We start from the raw sequence: 18435 nt of genomic DNA, 5'->3' as shown, positions 1-18435 counted from the left end.
ACTGAGTAGGTTGTGTTTTAGGTCTAAATTTCTCTTTTGTGAAGGAAATCTGTTCTAGTGTTAGAATATGAACAATCATTTTGTCATTAGAGTAGTAATTGAAAGATAAGTGTCTCTAAATTTAATTTCAGGTTACAGTCATATGAGCTTAGAGAATGATTCTAATATACTGAGCCTTGGTTTCCCCATCTGTTAAATAGAGCTCTTTGCTCTGAAAACTGTATTATTAATATAAAATGCTTAAAGTTCCAGACGATGGCAGGTGCTCAATAAACATTAAATATTCATCATCTTTAGTATTTTATAGAAACAGCATTGGACCTGAAGGAAAACTTCTAAACTTTGTTTTTAAGACCTCTGCCACGGTGGCAGAAAACAGAGAACTGCAAGGGTGAAGCAGAAAAGACTCTTGATTTTCTGGCTTTTAATTCTCTGTCACTATTTCCTCAAACTAAATAAGACCCTTTCGTGGTATAGAGTATTTGGAATGGCCTGGGTACTAATCATTGAATAAATATTGGTTTCATTGACTCACTTGGGGAAGAGTATCTGGCAGTTCATAGTAGGATGAAGTCACAGGTTGTTCGAATAATCCAGAAATTCATAGTCTTTGTAGTGAAAATCATGCATAAATATGAACTATCCTTACCTACCTTTTTATAATTCAGTTCGTTTTCAGATCTATCAAAGAGAAACCTTACATTTATTTACTTCATTGAAAAAAATGTGAAGCAACATTGATCAGAAACTAACTTCAATGCTAGTCATGATTATATACTGTGAAACAATAAAGGGGCATATCTGTAGAAAACTATTTTTAAAAAAACACATTTAAGAGAATGTAACACTTTTTTTTTTCCATTACAAGTTATTGACTTTATTTTGTACTTAGAATCATGAAAATACAGAATACTTTGAAAAGTCGAGATACCTTTGCCACATACTCACAAAAGGCTCCCCAAAATGATAAGGCAGAAGCAGACAACAGAAGCCATTACAATCACAAGCCATAAGACTTTATTATATGAAGTGACTGGATACACTTAATAGAAGCAAATAGCTGTTATTACAGTGACTTATCAAGTTCCAAACTATTTCCATTTAGGTCAGCCTTATCTTTAAATTCTGTTAAATTAGACCTTTGTGTTTAACTGCCTTACAGTTTTCATAGGCTTAATCTTATCTATTCACAGATTCAAACTATTCATGATCCAGGTACATTTTATGGTCCACAAATAAAAATTAACTTCCATATTTTGAGACAAATATTTCAGAAATTGAGACTCTAAGTCAACTTCCTGGATTTTTCTGGTCCTACAGCAGCCTAATTCTTTTGCCAGTTTTTCTCCCTCCTTTGTCCAAATACATTATTTTTTTTTCCTTTCTCAGTTAGAAAGAAAGAAAATTATTTGATAAGAAAGTCCTTTTAATGAAAAACATATTTTAATAATAATAATAATAATAAATAATAATAATAATAATCTGGAAAGACCTGATTGATGATTTGTATTTCAGGAAATTATCACACACACAAATAAGAGGAAAGTTCTGCAGTATTCATAATGGCTCTTTTCTACTTAAGTAGTTTCTGAACTCTCCATGAATTCAGAATATCACCTAGCCCTCTGTGGTTTGTATTCTTGCCTTTTTACCATAGGGCTTGACCTATCTTTATTTGTCTCATCTTTAATTGCCTCTGTATGCATCTTAACTTTCAATTAAAATGGAAATTTTATTTGTGCCCATGCTTCTGTTTCTTTATTCAAGCTGTTTATTCAACTGGAAGTGTGATCTCTACTTAACCTCACCTGGTGACATATTGAATTCTCAGGCTTCCATCTGTAGAAACTTTCCCAGAGTTAGCCTCCCTCCCATAGATTGTATAACTAACCCTCTCATTATATGTTTCTTGAGAGTTCATCTTTATATATCCCTTGCTGTACTCTATCCATAGAAAGTGCTGCATAAATATTTTGTATTAGGTTATTTTTTTTTTTCAAAATGCAAAGAAAAAAAAAAGGCAGAACTAACATTATATTTACTAGAGCAATATGAACAATAGTGTTTGGAAACTCCATTTGGAATCTTTTTTTTTCTTTTAAAGATTTATAGATTCATTTTGAGAGAGAGAGAGAAGGAAGGGCAAAGAGGGACAGAAGAAGACTCCACACCGAGCACTGAGTCCTACTCAGAATGTGGACTTTTCCACCCTGAGATCACAATCTGAGCTAAAACTAAGAGTAGGATGCTTAACCCACCATGCCACCCAGGCATACCCATTTGGAGTGCTTTTGACAGTGCCTTGGTAATGGTTTCTTTGACTTTAGAGTGGCTTGTCAAGGGCTTCATAAGAGTGAAAAACAATGACCAATAGAAAAATCGCACCAAGGATCTCTGGTCTTCATGTGGAAAGGCATTGAGAAGTAAATTTGATGATGTAAAGAAAAATACCTTGGTCAGAAATTATCTTCAAAAATGTTTTTGGTGGGACAAATGTTAACTCATCAGATATCCATTGAATCACTTCAATTCCAGTGGTAAGTAAGATCAAGGAAATAATTGACAATGTGGTATCTTGCTACAGGAAATTTTCCAAGCGCAAATGGGCCCTGGTATAGTAGTTTGATAATTTTATATGTATGTTTATTCATTTATTAGGTGCTTATTCAATTATTGGTTATTAATCTAAATTTTACTTGAGCAAGGGATCCTATCCAACTCTCCTTTTGTGTAACCAAAGTACAAGTATATTTTGTTGTAATATATTGACTGGGGGGGGCACCTTAAGCATTAGCTTTCAGCTCAGGTCATGATCTGGTGTCCCAGGATCTACCCCTCCTCAGGGTCCCTGCTCAGTGGCTAGTCTGCTTCTCCCCCTCTCTGAGCCCCTTCCTCCATTTGTGCTCTCTCTCTCATTTGCTCTCTCTCTCTCAAATGAATACATAAAATCTTTTAAAACAAAACAAAGCATATTGACTTGGAATACAATTTCACGTTTTACAAGTATGGGTCTTTTGAGGTGAGAGTGCTATCAATCATTCTTTTTGATGCTACATCATTGGCAAACATGCAACCCTCAGTTCAGCAAAATTGTAGCATATGCTAAGACTATAAATTAATGTCAGATATGGGAACACTAAAGGAAAAAACAACCTGGTGAGTGTATAGTTACACACATTTACTGTGTTTTAGCCTATAGTTGATCAGTTTTAGTAAGTCCTTAAAGAAAGCTTTGTCTTTAACTTAAAAAACTTCCAATAAATTGATTTCTATTTCATTAAAACTTCATACTTAGTTAGATTTACTGAGGAATTTGTCCTTTCTCTACCAAATTCTCAGGGAGGCTAAGTTTTTGGGTTTTTTTTTTTTTTTTTTTTTTTGCTTGTTTGTTTTATGTTTTTTTTCTTTTCTTTTCTTTTTTTCTTTTTTGTCTTTCTGCCTGTATTTTTTTCTTCTTTTTTTCCCTCAGAAACTACTTGGCATTTTAGGAATTAATTTCAAGTGTGCCTAAGTTTTTCTATGCAATTCAAGAATAAATAAAATATTATTTTATTTATTGCAATTGTAAACTCAGGAGAATAAAATTGTTCCAGTCACAATTTCCCTTGTCAGAACTTGTAGATCTTGGTCACATATTTAAAGGATTAATCTATGAATTAACGTTTTCCCAGATGATTCTAAATCCTTCTGCTCCATTTATCTTTCCTAACCTTTATATCCACTTCTTTGGTCTGTTAGTGTTGAAACCACTTAAAGCAGCTAAGAAGCACAAATTCCAGTGAGTCCAATAAATTCAGATAAAACTCTGAAAGGAGGATTTTTTAAAAAGTTGTTTCTTAATATGGTAAAACTTCTTGGAAGAAGAGAGGGACAGGAATTAGACTGTATTCCCTTTAAAAATAAGTTCGATTTGATTTCTTATAAAGAGAGTCTATCCATATCATCACCTTTTTATTCTTATTTTTAGAAATACTATGATTTGTATCCCTCTCTTTCTGACCTACATATTTAAATAAAGCTGTTTAAAATTTCACTTGCTTTGTAAACAAAGTGCTTGTTTTGATGATCTATACAATGAATGTATGTAGTAAAGCATCTTTCATATTTTTATTAATTTTATTTCCACTTGTTAATATTGCCAACATTTAAAGCCAAGTTAATGGAACACCAATGAGAAAATCAAAGCTATTTATATTAAGCATTTTAAAGTATTTTAAAATACAGTCATGCTTAGTTGAAGAATCTCAGAATTAAAATTTCCTGCATGAAAATGAACAGGTTATAGCTTAGAACATGGAAATAGCCATAATACATTTTAGTGATGTGTTTTATTTTCATGGATACTTCATTTTCCATTTATCCATAAAGCAATCTTCACATTATGAATATCCATCAATACTCAGTTATAAAAATGAATGCATGAATAATTTCTAAGTGAATATATACATGGCCAAAGTTTGATTTGGCTCTCCATTCAAAAAAAGTAGTGTCGGTGGATATTGGGGCATTATCACTCAATTCATGCTTACATTTTTTTCAGAAAAGTTTATAATCAAAGTAAAAAAAAAATCTGACATAGCTGAGGAATGCACAATGAAATGTATTTAGATTTTTTAAAAACCCTATATATTCTATAAAGATAAGCATAACCATGCCAGAGCCTCATTCATGTATTCACTAATCATGTGGGGGACTACTGCATTAAAAACTAGTATCAAATGCACAGGTGCTAGCTCATAAGCTAGCTCACATACCATAAGATGAGTTTGAACACAAAACTTCTTATCCTCATACTTGCTCTTGGCAATGGAAACAATTTTTAAAGGTTATCTCCGAGATCACTTTGGTGATTTCCCAAAAAATTAGGTGGTGGTGAATGAATGTGGAGTTCTTATAAACAACAGATGGGTTTAACTATTTACAGGAATGTAGTGATTAAAGTCTAAATTTAACTCTCCTCGTAAGGAAAGAAGCATTTAGGAAACTACCAAACAACAGGCTTTACACAACAGTGTGCCTTTCTCTGCTCCTGTCTCTAAGAGTGTAGAAAGCTGCGGCACTCATGTTCCTCAGAGGGACCTCGAACAGAACTCCACTTTTAATGTGATCTTTGAGCCTGCTTTCATTTTTTTTTCTAAGAGAACATCATAACAATTTACAACATAGATATAAAATGGACAGTGTAGGAGCTGGCAAAGACAACATGTGACACACACCTAAAACTATATTTCTAGGACGCTTTTAGTCTGGCAATTATTAATAGTACATATTTAAGACCATATCCTCAATATGAATGGTTACTCAATTTGCTAGATAATAATTCTTTTCCCACAATGAGTGAATACAAGCACTGTTCTTCTTTTTTTTTTTTTTTTCAATTTAGGGAACATAACACTTTTGTAGAGCAAAAAAAAAAAAAAAATCAATTCTTTCTGTATTTAATTTCAGTGTTGGTAGGTCTAAATATTTCAGTGTTAACTTCTTCATATTTCATAAATACTGTGAGTCAGGGAATAAAATGGTTAAATGTAACTTCTTTTTCATCTATATTTAAAATATAAATTACTTTGGTGGTTTTCATCCTAGTTTGTAAATCACCAAAACTGAAGTAACTACAATACTATTTAATATTGTGTCAGGAAATGGATTCGATTAAAATACAGATAAAAATTGGTCTTTTAATAAGGTAATAATTGGTCTTTTATTCTAATTTAATTTGTTCTTGGGAGTAAAACATCTGGATATAAATGCCAGGAAATCTTGGCTTTATGGTTTTAATTAGCTCTATTCTAAACAGGGCATACAAATAAAAACTAAGAAAAAAAATCAAAATAACAACATTTTCTAAGCAAAAAATTACTACATAACATTAGGCACAAGGTTAAGTTCCCATTACAAACAACGATAGATTATATTTAAATAAAATATTACTAAAGTTATTAAAGTATTCCATCTTTAAAATATGAATCACAGAACTTATGAATTCAAAATCCTAATGGGATACAAGTAAAATAAATAAGATTAAAGTAAAAATATATAATAGTATTTTACTATACTTAATTCTGCAACTAATCTCTTTTACATATACTTAAGTAAATTAAAATGAAAGCTACTACTTTATTTACCTATAAATCGGTAGAATAGTTACAATGCTTTTACATTTTAACCATTGGTTTCTCTGCATTTTAAATTTAAACTTCATATTACTGAAATGCAATAGATTATATTGGATTTAGTTAAACTTCTTACGATTTTTACCTGGTAAATAGAACTTATAAGTAAAGATAGCCAACCCAATAAACCAGATTGAACAGGGCAAAAGCTGTTGGGAAAAATATTCGAGAATAGGAGTCAATTTTAGCAATGCGTATGTGTATCCTTCCTTCCCTCCATGACCCCGTTCTGCAGTCTTCAAAGCAACAGAAGAAGCTGGCACAATCTTTGCCCTCCAAACACTGATACCCATAATCCTCTTCTCCATGGGGCAGAGAAATGTTATTCATTGGAATCAGAGTGGATCCAGGATGGAGTCCAGGGGACATCTGAGTAAAATAATAAATGAGTTTTGAGGAAAAAAATATAATAAAGATCAATTTGTCTCCTCGAGGCAAACCCTAAAAGACTGATATGCAATAAAAATAATCTTAGTTTACAGAAATCAAAGACGTATTCAATCCTAATGTGTTTTTAGATTATAATTTACTTTGTAAGACATAACTTACAAAGACCACACAAAAAAAAACCCTCATATATGCAATACATTTTATAGCTTTAGAAAATCGACCTACCAAAATATTGTTAATCATGAATCTAATTCTAAAACAAAAATAAAGTCTATATTTCTCTATTTGACACTGAAACATTCACAATGCTATAAGTATCTGTCTGCCATTATTATATTATGTAATTTATTTATTTTAGTGATAATGAGAACAAATAGCAAAGATGACATTTTCATAATGCAGAATAGCTCTGAGGAGCTGTGAATGAATAAAAAACACATGGGTTGGGTTTGTAACAGTGGATAAGGCATCATATTTTGGAGACAGAATATGCAGGAGTTAAAAACTCAGGTTTGAGAACAACTGTGTTCTAATTTGACTTTTTCTACCAATATAACTATACTCACAGCTAGAATTATATTAACACCTAATCTTTGTGATGGCTGTGATGAGTAAATTTCAGGGCTTATTTGAAAGATAACTGCTCCATCTTGCCCAGTTATAATAGTTATTATTATCAGGATTATTTGAGACACGTATCAAATTAACTTTTTATGATACCAGGTTCTGAATAATACTTATATAATAAAAATACGTTAAAAAATATTTAGAAATCAAGCAAGTCTAGGATACCATGAAACGCTAAAGAAATCACTTTGGAGTCAGTCAGTCTTGGACAGAAATCCCAGCTCTGGCCAGGAAAGCTATGTTGCTCTGAACAGAAAATGTTAGTGCTCTTCATTTTATCCCTGTGTCTTCTCCTTTACAAAAGTCACAGTAATACATAGATCCATTAGATAATTAAATGAGATGATGTACATAAAGCAGAAAGCAAAACATTTTAAACATAGCAAGTATTCATCATAGGTAATCTTTTTGTCATTTTCATTGTCATTGACAGTGTTGATGCCTGAAGAAGAAATACTACCATTTGGTATAAAATACAATCTTAAACAAGGAACAATAACAATCTGGACCTCATAAAAAATGCTACTGGAGGAAAAAAAATTAATGAACTCTCGAAAAAATGGCAATTAAAACATTATTAAAGACTGTAGCTTTAGTAACACTTCCTTCAGAATTCCTGCATATTTTAGGGGTTATTTTAGAATGTGAATCTTAAGATATGGTCCATATATACAATGGGGTATTATGCCTCCATCAGAAAGGATGAATACTCAACTTTTTATCAACATGGACAGGACTGGAAGAGATTATGCTGAGTGAAATAAGTCAAGCAGAGAGAGTCAATTACCATATGGTTTCACTTATTTGTGGAGCATAAGGAATAACACCGAAGACATTGGGAAATGGAGAGGAGAAATGAGATGGGGGAAATCGGAGGGGGAGACAACCCATGAAAGACGGTGGACTCAGAAACAAACTGAGGGTAGGGGTTGTATGAGCCTGGTGGTAGGTATTATGGAGGGCAAGTATTGCATGGATCACTGGGTGTGCTGCATAAACAATGAATTTTGGAACACTGAAAAAATAAAATAAAAAAATACAAAAAAATGTGAATATTACAACTTGTTATAATTGGTGGCTTTTTATCTAATCACTAAATATAATGCTGAGATTATTAAAATTATTTTAACCTGACTTTAAATTCTTCCTAATGAAAATATCTGCAACATTGTTTATCCTGAATTTTAAAATAAAGAAATTTCAAGGCCATGAAAATTAAACATTGTATGGAAAAGTTTTTAAAAATTAAACACAAAAAATAATTTAAAAAAATTTGTGTCTATATTTAAATCCATTTTGTTTCAAATCCAAACCACTAAATATTAAAATTCAGTCAATGTCAAAGAAGCCAATAATCATATTTAGTGATATTTTAAAAGATAAATGCATCACACAAGTCACAATAATAGAAACAAAATGTGCAGCCTGAAGATAAGGAATACATCCTAAACACAAATAAATTCATTACTCTACGTGCCTGGATGTATTATAAAAAGCAGAAGTAATATATTATTAAATGTTAATGACATATGTTTTGAGCTTGACACTTGGGGATACTTGACTAGACTCCGAAATTTTAGTGGAACACTAAAATCATGTACAAAATGAGGCAAATTTGATTTCAGTTCCTTGTCACTTAATACTTAAATAGCATATGTTCAAATGCTAATCCGAGTGAAAATTGATTGAAATACAAGCTTGTTAGTTGGCAATTTCAAGGTTATACGGCACAAAATGCGTTCCATATATCACTTAGCACTGCCATAAATAAAAAGATGGTGGGTTTGTTGGAAGATATCAGTTGTGCATGAGGAAGATGATTAAACTAATATTAGAGTGTCCGAAGGTGGAGAAAAACTGTGAGTGGTTCATTTTAAAACTGGACTAATCTCTGGTGATCAAAATCAGGGAGAGCTTCTATTTCAGTGACACTTCCAATTGACAATTTTCCAGTTTCCTGCTTTCCCTTCAAAACACCACAAGTTCATAAAGTGAAAGAAGCTACACTTTAATGAATGGTGGATGTGAATAGAAATATAACTTCATAGGTGTTGAGAAAAATGTCCTGAGCTGACGCAGTAGCAATAAAATAAAATATTTTATTTGACACACAGATAATGACCTGGTGACCACTAATGACAGAGTAATCAGAAGAATATACATATTCCAAACCTTATTTATCTGAAGTGCAACTGTTTCATTTCTCAAGTAAAACTCCTATTGCCCCCCCAAAATAGCAAGCATTGAAAAAAAAGTCACTAGGAATATAAATGAATTTAACATTTTGAGAAACTGATCCCATTCACATTATTAAAGATATATTTGTCTGGCTATATGTTATATACTATATTATTTATATATTAAAGGTTTATTTATTTATTATTTGAAGGGGCACTAGGGGCAGAGGGATATAGAGAAAAAGAGCGTCTCAAGCAGATTCCCTGCCAGCACAGAGCCCAACATGAGCCTCAGCCTCTAAGACTATGATCTGAGCAGAAATTGGACAGAAACCTACTAAGTCACCCCGCTGCCCCCCACCTCTATTTTTTTAAAGATTTATTTATTTATTATTTGAAAGCGAGAATAAATACTACATTATTTATATACTAGTAATAGATTTAAATATACAAAATATATTTCAAGCACCAAGATACACTAATGCTGAAGAAATATTAAGTAGCAAAGAAAATATTTATGTTAATTAAGTAGTAAAGAAAATAATTATGTATGCATATTTGTGTATGTTTGTATATTGTAATTATTAGTTGTATCATATACTAATATCATCAATGTTATTAAATATTAGTAACATTAATATCAAACATTATTAGGTCATGTTACCAATATTATGAAATGCTGACTAATATTTCTGTTATTAATTTCCCATTTAAAACTTTGTATGGGAGAATGCAAGCCTGAGCACAGGTTTTATCCACTCCACTTTTATAAAATTCCATTGAAGTATCAGTTGGGATTTCAAAAACTACAAAATCCACATCAGTGTTAAAAACAGAGAGGAAGTGGACTTTGAGCAGCCAATAGCATGTCAGAATTTGTACTGTCTTTGAAAGACAAAGAACAGGTGAAAATAGGCCAACATTTCAGGAAGCCACATTTCAAAAGAGGCTCAGAAAATGGAAACTTTTTTTATCTTTTTAATCTCCATTTATTTTTAATTTAATTTTTTTCAGTGATCCAAAATCCATTGTTTGTGCACCACCCCCAGTGCTGCATGCAATACATGCCCTCCTTACTACCTACCACCAGGCTTACCCAACCCCTCAACCCCCTCCCTTTTAAAACCCTCAGTTTGTTTCTCAGAGAAAATGGAAACTTGACTGTGGGAGCTATTGTTCCCACCCAAGACACTTCAGAAACACTGTAATGCAGGATGAATGGGGATGATAAACAGGATGGAAAACATGACGTTAGTTAAACGTCTATCTCCAGAAGAGCTATTGCTGTTTGAACCACTGCTCATCTGTGCATATAAAGAAGCGATGCCGACAGGTCAGAGTCTACTTATGTTTAGAACTCCGTAATTCTAAAAATAAATAAACAGATAAATTCATGCCTCTCCAGGGAGGATTAGGGCTTATGAAGCTGATATTGGAATGTTCTAGTGATATCCTCATCATCACTTAGAATGTATGTGTGTATGTCTGGAAGCAGTAAGATGTCACACATCCCATCCACACGCATGAGAATGAAATGTGACAGTTGCACACTCAACAGTTACAGGCCAAGCTTGCAGGGCCTACTGGTGAAAAATTACAGAGAACTTCCAAGGTAAACTAACAATACAAAAGAAAAACATGAAGACAAAGAGTGAAGTGAAAAAAAAAAAAAAATATATATATATATATAATAGGGTTTTTTTTTCCCAAATATTTATTTATTTGACAGAGGAGACAAAGAACATGTGCACACAAGCAGGGGTAGCAGCAGGCAGAGGGAGAGGGAGAAGCAGGCTCCTGCTGAGCTGAGAGCCTGACATAGACCTCTATCCCAGGATCCTGGGACCATGACCTGAGCCAAAGACAGACCCTTAACCGACTGAACCACCCAGGCAACCCTAAAAAGTTTCTTTTATAATTTATATTCACTGTAGAAAATATTTTCCTTCTGAAAAAGTATGAAACCAGTCATGTAATTGAACTAATTCCCCTATAGTATCTTTGTTTACTTCTGATTTTTAACTTGTATTGTACTTTATGTATAGTATATTTTTCCATAACTGGATTTAAAGATTGATGAAAGCTAACAAACAAACAAACACATACTATTGTTTTGTGTGTGTGTGTTTGTGTGTGTGGTTTTTTTTTTTTTTCCTCTCCAAAGTGCCTTGTCCATGGTTAGTGAAATAAATTTCCATCATTGTACACTTTAACTAAATTGAGAGAATACAATAAGTCAGTCTGTCCTCAAATGGATTAAAACAGGACCCTGATATAGGTATGTATAACATGATTTTCTGAGACTCCTAATCATCTACGGGAGGAATATTCTAGTCTCAACATGACTACTTTTTAATTAATAATGAGTAGCTTATCACAATTACATTTCTATGACCTTTATCTGTTTCATAGTCTTGATTTCATCCTTTAACTTTCTTAACTTCTTAGATTTAAAAAAAAAAAGGTATTGACATAAACACAATTGAATCATATTCTTAACAAGTATAAATAAAAACACAATAATATGTATTAGATGGGGTGGAAATATGGACCAAATGAAAACATCATTGATATTCACAATACAAAACAAAGAGAAAGATCTGGAAAGAAGGATCAACGGAAGGAAGGTGGGAGGTAAGGGGGGAGATAGAGAGTGAGGCAAAGAGGAAGAAAAGGGTCTAATATATCACATGCACAGTAAGGTAAAAAAGCATTTTTATTAATTTGTGTTTTTAAAAGGATTCATGGAAGCTCAAAACCTAAATTGGGACACAGCCAAATATTATCTCTTTTTAAAATAAATTGGAATCTTCTGGGATCCTCAGTTAAGCAGTCAGACCTCAAGAAGTTGATTTTGGTGTGGCTTAATGAAGACATGTCGATCTTCCAGTGACTCTAGTCAAGGTCTTTTTTTTTCTGACTTACTGCCATACGCTATCTAGAGAACAAAAGGAGGAAATGCTAGGTTTTAAAGTATTCAGGATTTTGAGCTTAAGAAAGAAAATGTGGACATGGAAGGAAGAAAGAGAGGAGGAGAAGAGGAAGAAGAAGGAGGAGGGAGGGGGGAAGGGTTAGGGAAGAAACAAGAGGAAGAGGAAGAAAACAGAAAGAAGAAGAACAACAACAACAAAGAAACATTTGAAAGGAAGATGAACCACGAGGCACTCTGGACTCTGAGAAGCAGAGGGTTTGAGAGGGGAGGGGGTGGGGGGATGGGTTGGCCCTGTGACGGGTATTAAGGAGGGCAAGTATTGCGTAGAGCAATGGGTGTTAGACACAAACAATGAATCATGGGACACTACATCAAAAACTAGTGATGTACCACTGTCTGGTGACTAACATAACAAAACAAAAATAAAAATAAAAGGAACAAAAAGAAAGAAAGCGTGCCAAAACAAGAACCTTCAAGACTTGTGTGTTTGATTGTCCTGGCTAGCAGAAGAAAATGCAGATTCTACCAATCATTAACTAGAGCACTTGAGACAACAAGCAGAGCTGTTTATTCTTCATAAAAGTGCATTCTGATTTACTTGATTAACAAGACCAGATGGTTGAACACTGAACCGAGCAGGGAGTCAGATTTGATTACTGATTTCAGTTTTTCAATCAAAACGTCATTTAGTATTTAAAGAACTCATAAATCACATAACTGAACAGAAAGGAAAGACTATAGAACTTTATTTTGGCTCTAAAGAAAATACTTTTTTGTACCCAGGTAGTCGGTTATATGTACCAATTTAACTTTGGATGTTTGAAATTTAGTTTTTCAAAGCTCATATTTATTTTTTATTCCATATTTTTTTTATCTTTACTGTTTGCTTCCTGGGCTTGATGCTAAATTTTAAATACTTAATATAACTTTTTTTTTCTTAAATAACTATTCTAGAACATTGTGTAGGACACGGGTGTCCTTAATAAATATTTGGTGAATGAAAGATTAAAAAACATCATAATTTTAAGGTTTGTACTCCAATGTTTAAGGTTTCTGAGTAAATGTGACAGTCAAACTGATCAGCTATAGTCCCAGAATAGACACTTGGTTGAGTGTCTTTGATAATATAATAATAATATGTACATTATATATTCCTAGAATGAAATCATAGAATCTGTATGAGCTTGTAGATTTCCTGATTTTATTCACAACTTCTAGAAGTAAAATTTTCAATAGCTATGGAGGAGTAAATCATGAAATGGAAAATTCAGGGAGGGTACTTTGCTTTGATTAAAGGAAAACAGTAGAAAACCTGAATTTTTATTTTTATTTGAATTTATTTTTACTTAAAAACGTAGCAAATGGATATTCAAATTGACATCATTGCCCTCAGATGGTTTGTCCCTTCAGGGGCTACAATATGTCCCACAGATAAACTAAAATAGGATAAACTGAGAGAGTCACAGGCTAATTCTGCAATGTAAGCTATCAAATGTGTACTGCCAGCAATGTGCCCTGTCCTCTTGGAATACTCTGGGAAACCAAAAGCTAATGCACATAGGGTTTGGTCCTTGGAATATAACATGGAAAGTAAAATATGATTTAAGAATATGTCAAAGTTTTATAAAGAAATTAATGAAAAATGGGAGGAGGGATGGAAAGCATCACATCCTAGAACTTACTAAATTAGGAGATAATACGGAAAATTCCATGCTTTATTATATACGCTCTATGGCAGGCTTACAAGCTTGCCACCAAGCATAGCTGTTGTATATAGTTCTCATTTATTGAGGAATTTGGGAACAAATCTGCTTTGAAAACATTTGCTGGAATCATCAATAAAGTGCCATTTTGGTCAATATTGAAAAACAGATGTTTGCTTTTCTGAGTCTTTTGAGAACAGGAATATAAAGGAAGGATTACAAACGTCAGGCACCAGAAAAGGCCTTGGTATGAGTCTTGGATTTTTCACTTCCTCAGACTGTCCTTGTGCAAATTACTGAACTTGTACTCATAAGAGCACAAATGAAATCATGCAGGTAAAACACCTGGTATACTCAGGAAGTGTTGGATATTATTTTCAGGTTGTTGTAATTGCCATTAGATATGAATTTATAATCGATCACCCAACACTTAAGTATCTTAGAATTAATAGAACCAACTCTAATATATCAATTTGATGTTATACATGTTGAAGTAGATATAGGATAGGGAAGGGGGAGTAAGGGCACAGAAATACATACAAACCAAAAACACTTTTTAGCTATGGCTTTCAAACGCAGCTGAATACTAATATTAAAGAGGGTTCTTTAACTCTAAAAATGAAGCAATGTTTTGGGCCACCTGTTGTTAGTACCCAAATCCTAAGAAGCAAAATAGAATCAAAGAGAGATCTTAAATAATTGTTTTAGGTACAAAGAATCTACCATTGAGGAAAAATCACAGCGTAAGAAACCACTCTTTGAAAGGGGACCCAAGAGTCTTTTCGAAGGGGAAGTATTAATATATATTTTTCCTGGTGGGCAATGACAGAATAGTCATTAAAATCTTATGCTGAGTAAAATAAGTCAAGCAGAGAAAGTCAATTATCATATGGTTCCACTTCTTTGTGGAACATAAGGAATAACAGGGAAGACATTAGGAAAAGGAAGGGAAAAATGAAGGGGAAAAATTGGAGGGGGAGATAAACCATGAGAGACTGTGGACTTCAAAAACAAACTGAGGGTTTCAGAGGGGAAGGTGTTGGGGGGATGGTTTGGCCTGGTGAGGACATGTATTGCAGGGAACACCTGGTGTTCCATGCAAACAATGGGTATTAAAGAGGGCAAGTATTGCATGGAGCATTGGGTGTTATATGCAAACAATGAATCTCAGAACACTACATCAAATCTACAGATGCACTGTATGGTGACTAACATAACATAATAAAAAAGGAAGGAAGGAGAGAAAGAAAGAAACCTCCAGCTTCATCTTAATGCGATTTGGCTTTTGTTAGAGTATCTCAAGAATCCCTATTGGTCTAAGCAAGTAGAACATGAGTACTCAAAACAGTATTTCAAATAGTAAGTTGCTGTTTATAAAAATAGAGATTTTTAACATACCGAGCTTTTATTCTTTTGCTTTTTGTCTCTAGTGGTCTTTACTTTTTTGTTGCTGGTAAAATAATGCAAAGTGCCATATTCCATCAAGGCTGCAAAAACAAAAATGAAACAAACAGAAACAAAGAGATCCATCGCAGTCACATAAGAAACCTTAGGTAAGGACTTCCTGGCGATTGTGCTCAGAGTTGTCATAGTCAGAACTGTAGTGATACCTGTGGAGGGAGGGGGAAGATACAAAATAAAACATAGCAACCCATTTTTATTCTTCCATCTGATTTGGCAATGTTGGGAGTAGAAAGAAACAATGGAAACAAAAGGATATGATTACCCGTGATTTACAGAAAAAATGATTGGTAACCATAGCTACCTTACTTTCGATGTGATCTTTGTGTCTGCAATGAGTTTTAATCATCTACATTTGTGGACTACAAGTCGCTGACTCTGCACACTCATTTTTCCATTCTTCATAGCAAGAGACTCTCCAATTTTTAGCTGGCATGAGGATAAATGGAAGAACTTCTTTGCCACCTTTGCTCAGCTATGTGTGGACACAGGCTGAGATCTAGCCAAGGAGAATTAAGTCAAGAGTGTAAACAGTGTCCAACAGATGGCATTAAAAATGCAAAAAGGGCATCAAAAGTTTCAAATTTCCAATTGTAAAGTAGATAAGTCATGGGGAGGTAATGCAAAAAGCATGGCGATGACAGTTAATAAGGTTGTGTTGTATATTTATAAGTTGCTGAGAGTAGATCTCCAAAGTTCTTATCCCAGGAAAATAAATTTTGTGACTATGTATGTTAACTAGACTTTTGGTGCTGGTCATTTTGCAACATATACAAATATTGAAACATTAGGTTATACTCCTAGAACTAATACAATGTCAATTGTATTTCAATAAAAATAAAAGATGGCATTAAAGAGATGGAAAATGCCTGGCTTTCCTTCTTCCTCATAGCTTTCTCCATGGAATGCAATGGCCAGGGCACCGACAGCCATCTTAGAACATTATATAATCATGAGAATTAAAATCATCCACAACACCAGCAGAAAACTGGAGGGAACCTGAGTCCCCCACACTGAAATCGCCTTTTGACTACATACCTCGGGACTTCTCACATGAAAAACAAATACTCTTCTACCTAATAAGTTACAGTGATTTGAGGTTTTCTACCACACATAGTTAAAATTAATCTAAACTACAGTGTTTCCATATGCAGTAACTTGAATTAGCACTATTTTTTTTTTTTTTAAATCTCAAAGTTTAAGCAAAAAATACTGGCTAGCTTATGTCAATGGCTAAAAAAAAAAAAAAAAAAAAAGCACAGGGAAAATCTTTATATTTTAAAGAATCTGGCATATAAATTGGGTATCTCCCTGGGCCTCAGCCCTGTGTATGTATCTTTGTATACGTCCTTGTTTCTCTTTCTTATGGTACTTACAACTGCTAATCTTGATACTCCTAAATCACAGCTGTACAGGACACATCTCTCCTTACCTAAACTGCTGTAATTCTCATTCTAGGTCCACCAAATATAGCTCCATGAATGGAATTATGTACTCTTCAAAAAGTATTTAATGTAATGCAAAACTCTTCCTAATTTGGCCAATTATTTATACCGTGGCAACATCAATGATGAAAAAAAAAAAGAAAGGGTCTCTTTAATATAGTGAAGGCAATACTACCTTTATCTTCATGTCTCCTTTGAAACATTCCCTAATAATTCCTCTTATGCACTTGTCTTTTTACTTGTATCATCACGTAGGATTGAAAAAAAGTGAAGACAGGGGTATGATGTATTGGGAGTCATGGTGACAAATTTAAGTTCAAATTCTGACTCTTTTATCTATTAGCTCTATGACCTTAAGGAAGTTTCTTAACTCCTCTGTTATACCTGTGGACACAGCAATATCTTGCTTAGTTCTTATAAGACATTTATACATAAGATATTCATTTTATTTATTAGATTTTAAGGTAGATACTTAGAATATTAGTTTTATATCTTCCTTTCTAATATTAGCATTGTAAAGCTATAATTTCCCCTCTAAGCAATGTTTTAGTTGCATCTCACAAATATTTACATATTAAATTCTAATTACTTAAAATTTAGGAATATTTTTAATTTCCAGTTTGACCCAAGGGTTATCTAAAGGGTCATTTTAAAATTTCCAACTAGATAAGGTCATTCTTATCTATATTGTTTATATTAATAATTGTTTTTTAATTTTTAGAAAGGGGGCAAGAGAGAAAGAGTGAGAGAGATTGAGGCATTGAGAAAATCCTAAGCAGGCTCCATGCCCCCACCACAAAGCCTGACTTGGGGCATGGGTGCCACAATCCTGAGATTGTGACATAACCCAAAATCAAGAGTCGAATACTCAATGGCTTGAGCAACCCATATGCTCCTATTTATATTAATTCTTAATTTACTTCCATTTTGGTCAGAAAATATACTCTGGAAAATTTTGGTCTTTTAAATTTTATTGAGATCTAGGTTAATGCTCCATATGAACTTGAAAATACGGTATATTCTGTAGTTAGGTGTAGTCTTCTATAAATATCAATCAGGTCAAGTAGTTGATAATTTCATTCAGATTTTCTACATTTTCATTGATTTTCTTCCATGTGCTTTTTCTATCCGTAATGAAAAAGGATGTTAAAATATCCAAATATGATTACAGATTTCTTTTTTCCCTGTTGTCTCTGACAATTTTTGCTTCAATTATTTTTAAACCAAAATGATAAAGGCTAGGCATATGGTAACTGCTAAATGATCTCCATGAATAAACAAGTCTTTCTTCTTCCTCACCTAATGCTCTTTTTTTTTCTGGCAACTTACTAAATCATAACATTGTCACAGTCAGACAAAAGTAGATTTCCAAATGTATTCCTGGCTTCCATACTTATGTCCCAATTTACTAAAAAATCACGTAAAGATAATGTGTGTTTTGATTTCAGTATCAATGACTGCATTAAATTTCACTTTATTAAAATACTATTACATTCCTATTCATAAAACAATGAAAACTAGAGCAGA

At 33.2% G+C, this 18435-nt stretch overlaps 1 protein-coding gene across 2 annotated transcripts in view; it reads right to left on the bottom strand.

Moving 5' to 3' along the window:
* Nucleotides 1-861: 861 nt before the first annotated feature.
* The window catches only part of GABRG1 (gamma-aminobutyric acid type A receptor subunit gamma1), a 75827-nt gene continuing 58253 nt past the window's right edge, over nt 862-18435 (bottom strand). Inside the window, exons 8-9 of one of the 2 annotated variants that reach the window (XM_059162306.1) lie at nt 15401-15489; nt 862-6542 (exon numbers count right to left, since the gene is read on the bottom strand). In XM_059162306.1, coding sequence (XP_059018289.1) covers nt 6273-6542; nt 15401-15489 — 359 coding nt within the window. In that variant the 3' untranslated portion in view covers nt 862-6272. Of the gene's footprint in view, nt 6543-15400; nt 15613-18435 lie in introns of both variants that reach the window. The other variant, XM_059162296.1, reaches the window with a different exon arrangement.

This window comes from Mustela lutreola, chromosome 1 (genome assembly GCF_030435805.1).
Source record: "Mustela lutreola isolate mMusLut2 chromosome 1, mMusLut2.pri, whole genome shotgun sequence".
NCBI lineage: Eukaryota > Metazoa > Chordata > Mammalia > Carnivora > Mustelidae > Mustela > Mustela lutreola.
This window is presented reverse-complemented; position numbering and strand designations above follow the sequence as displayed.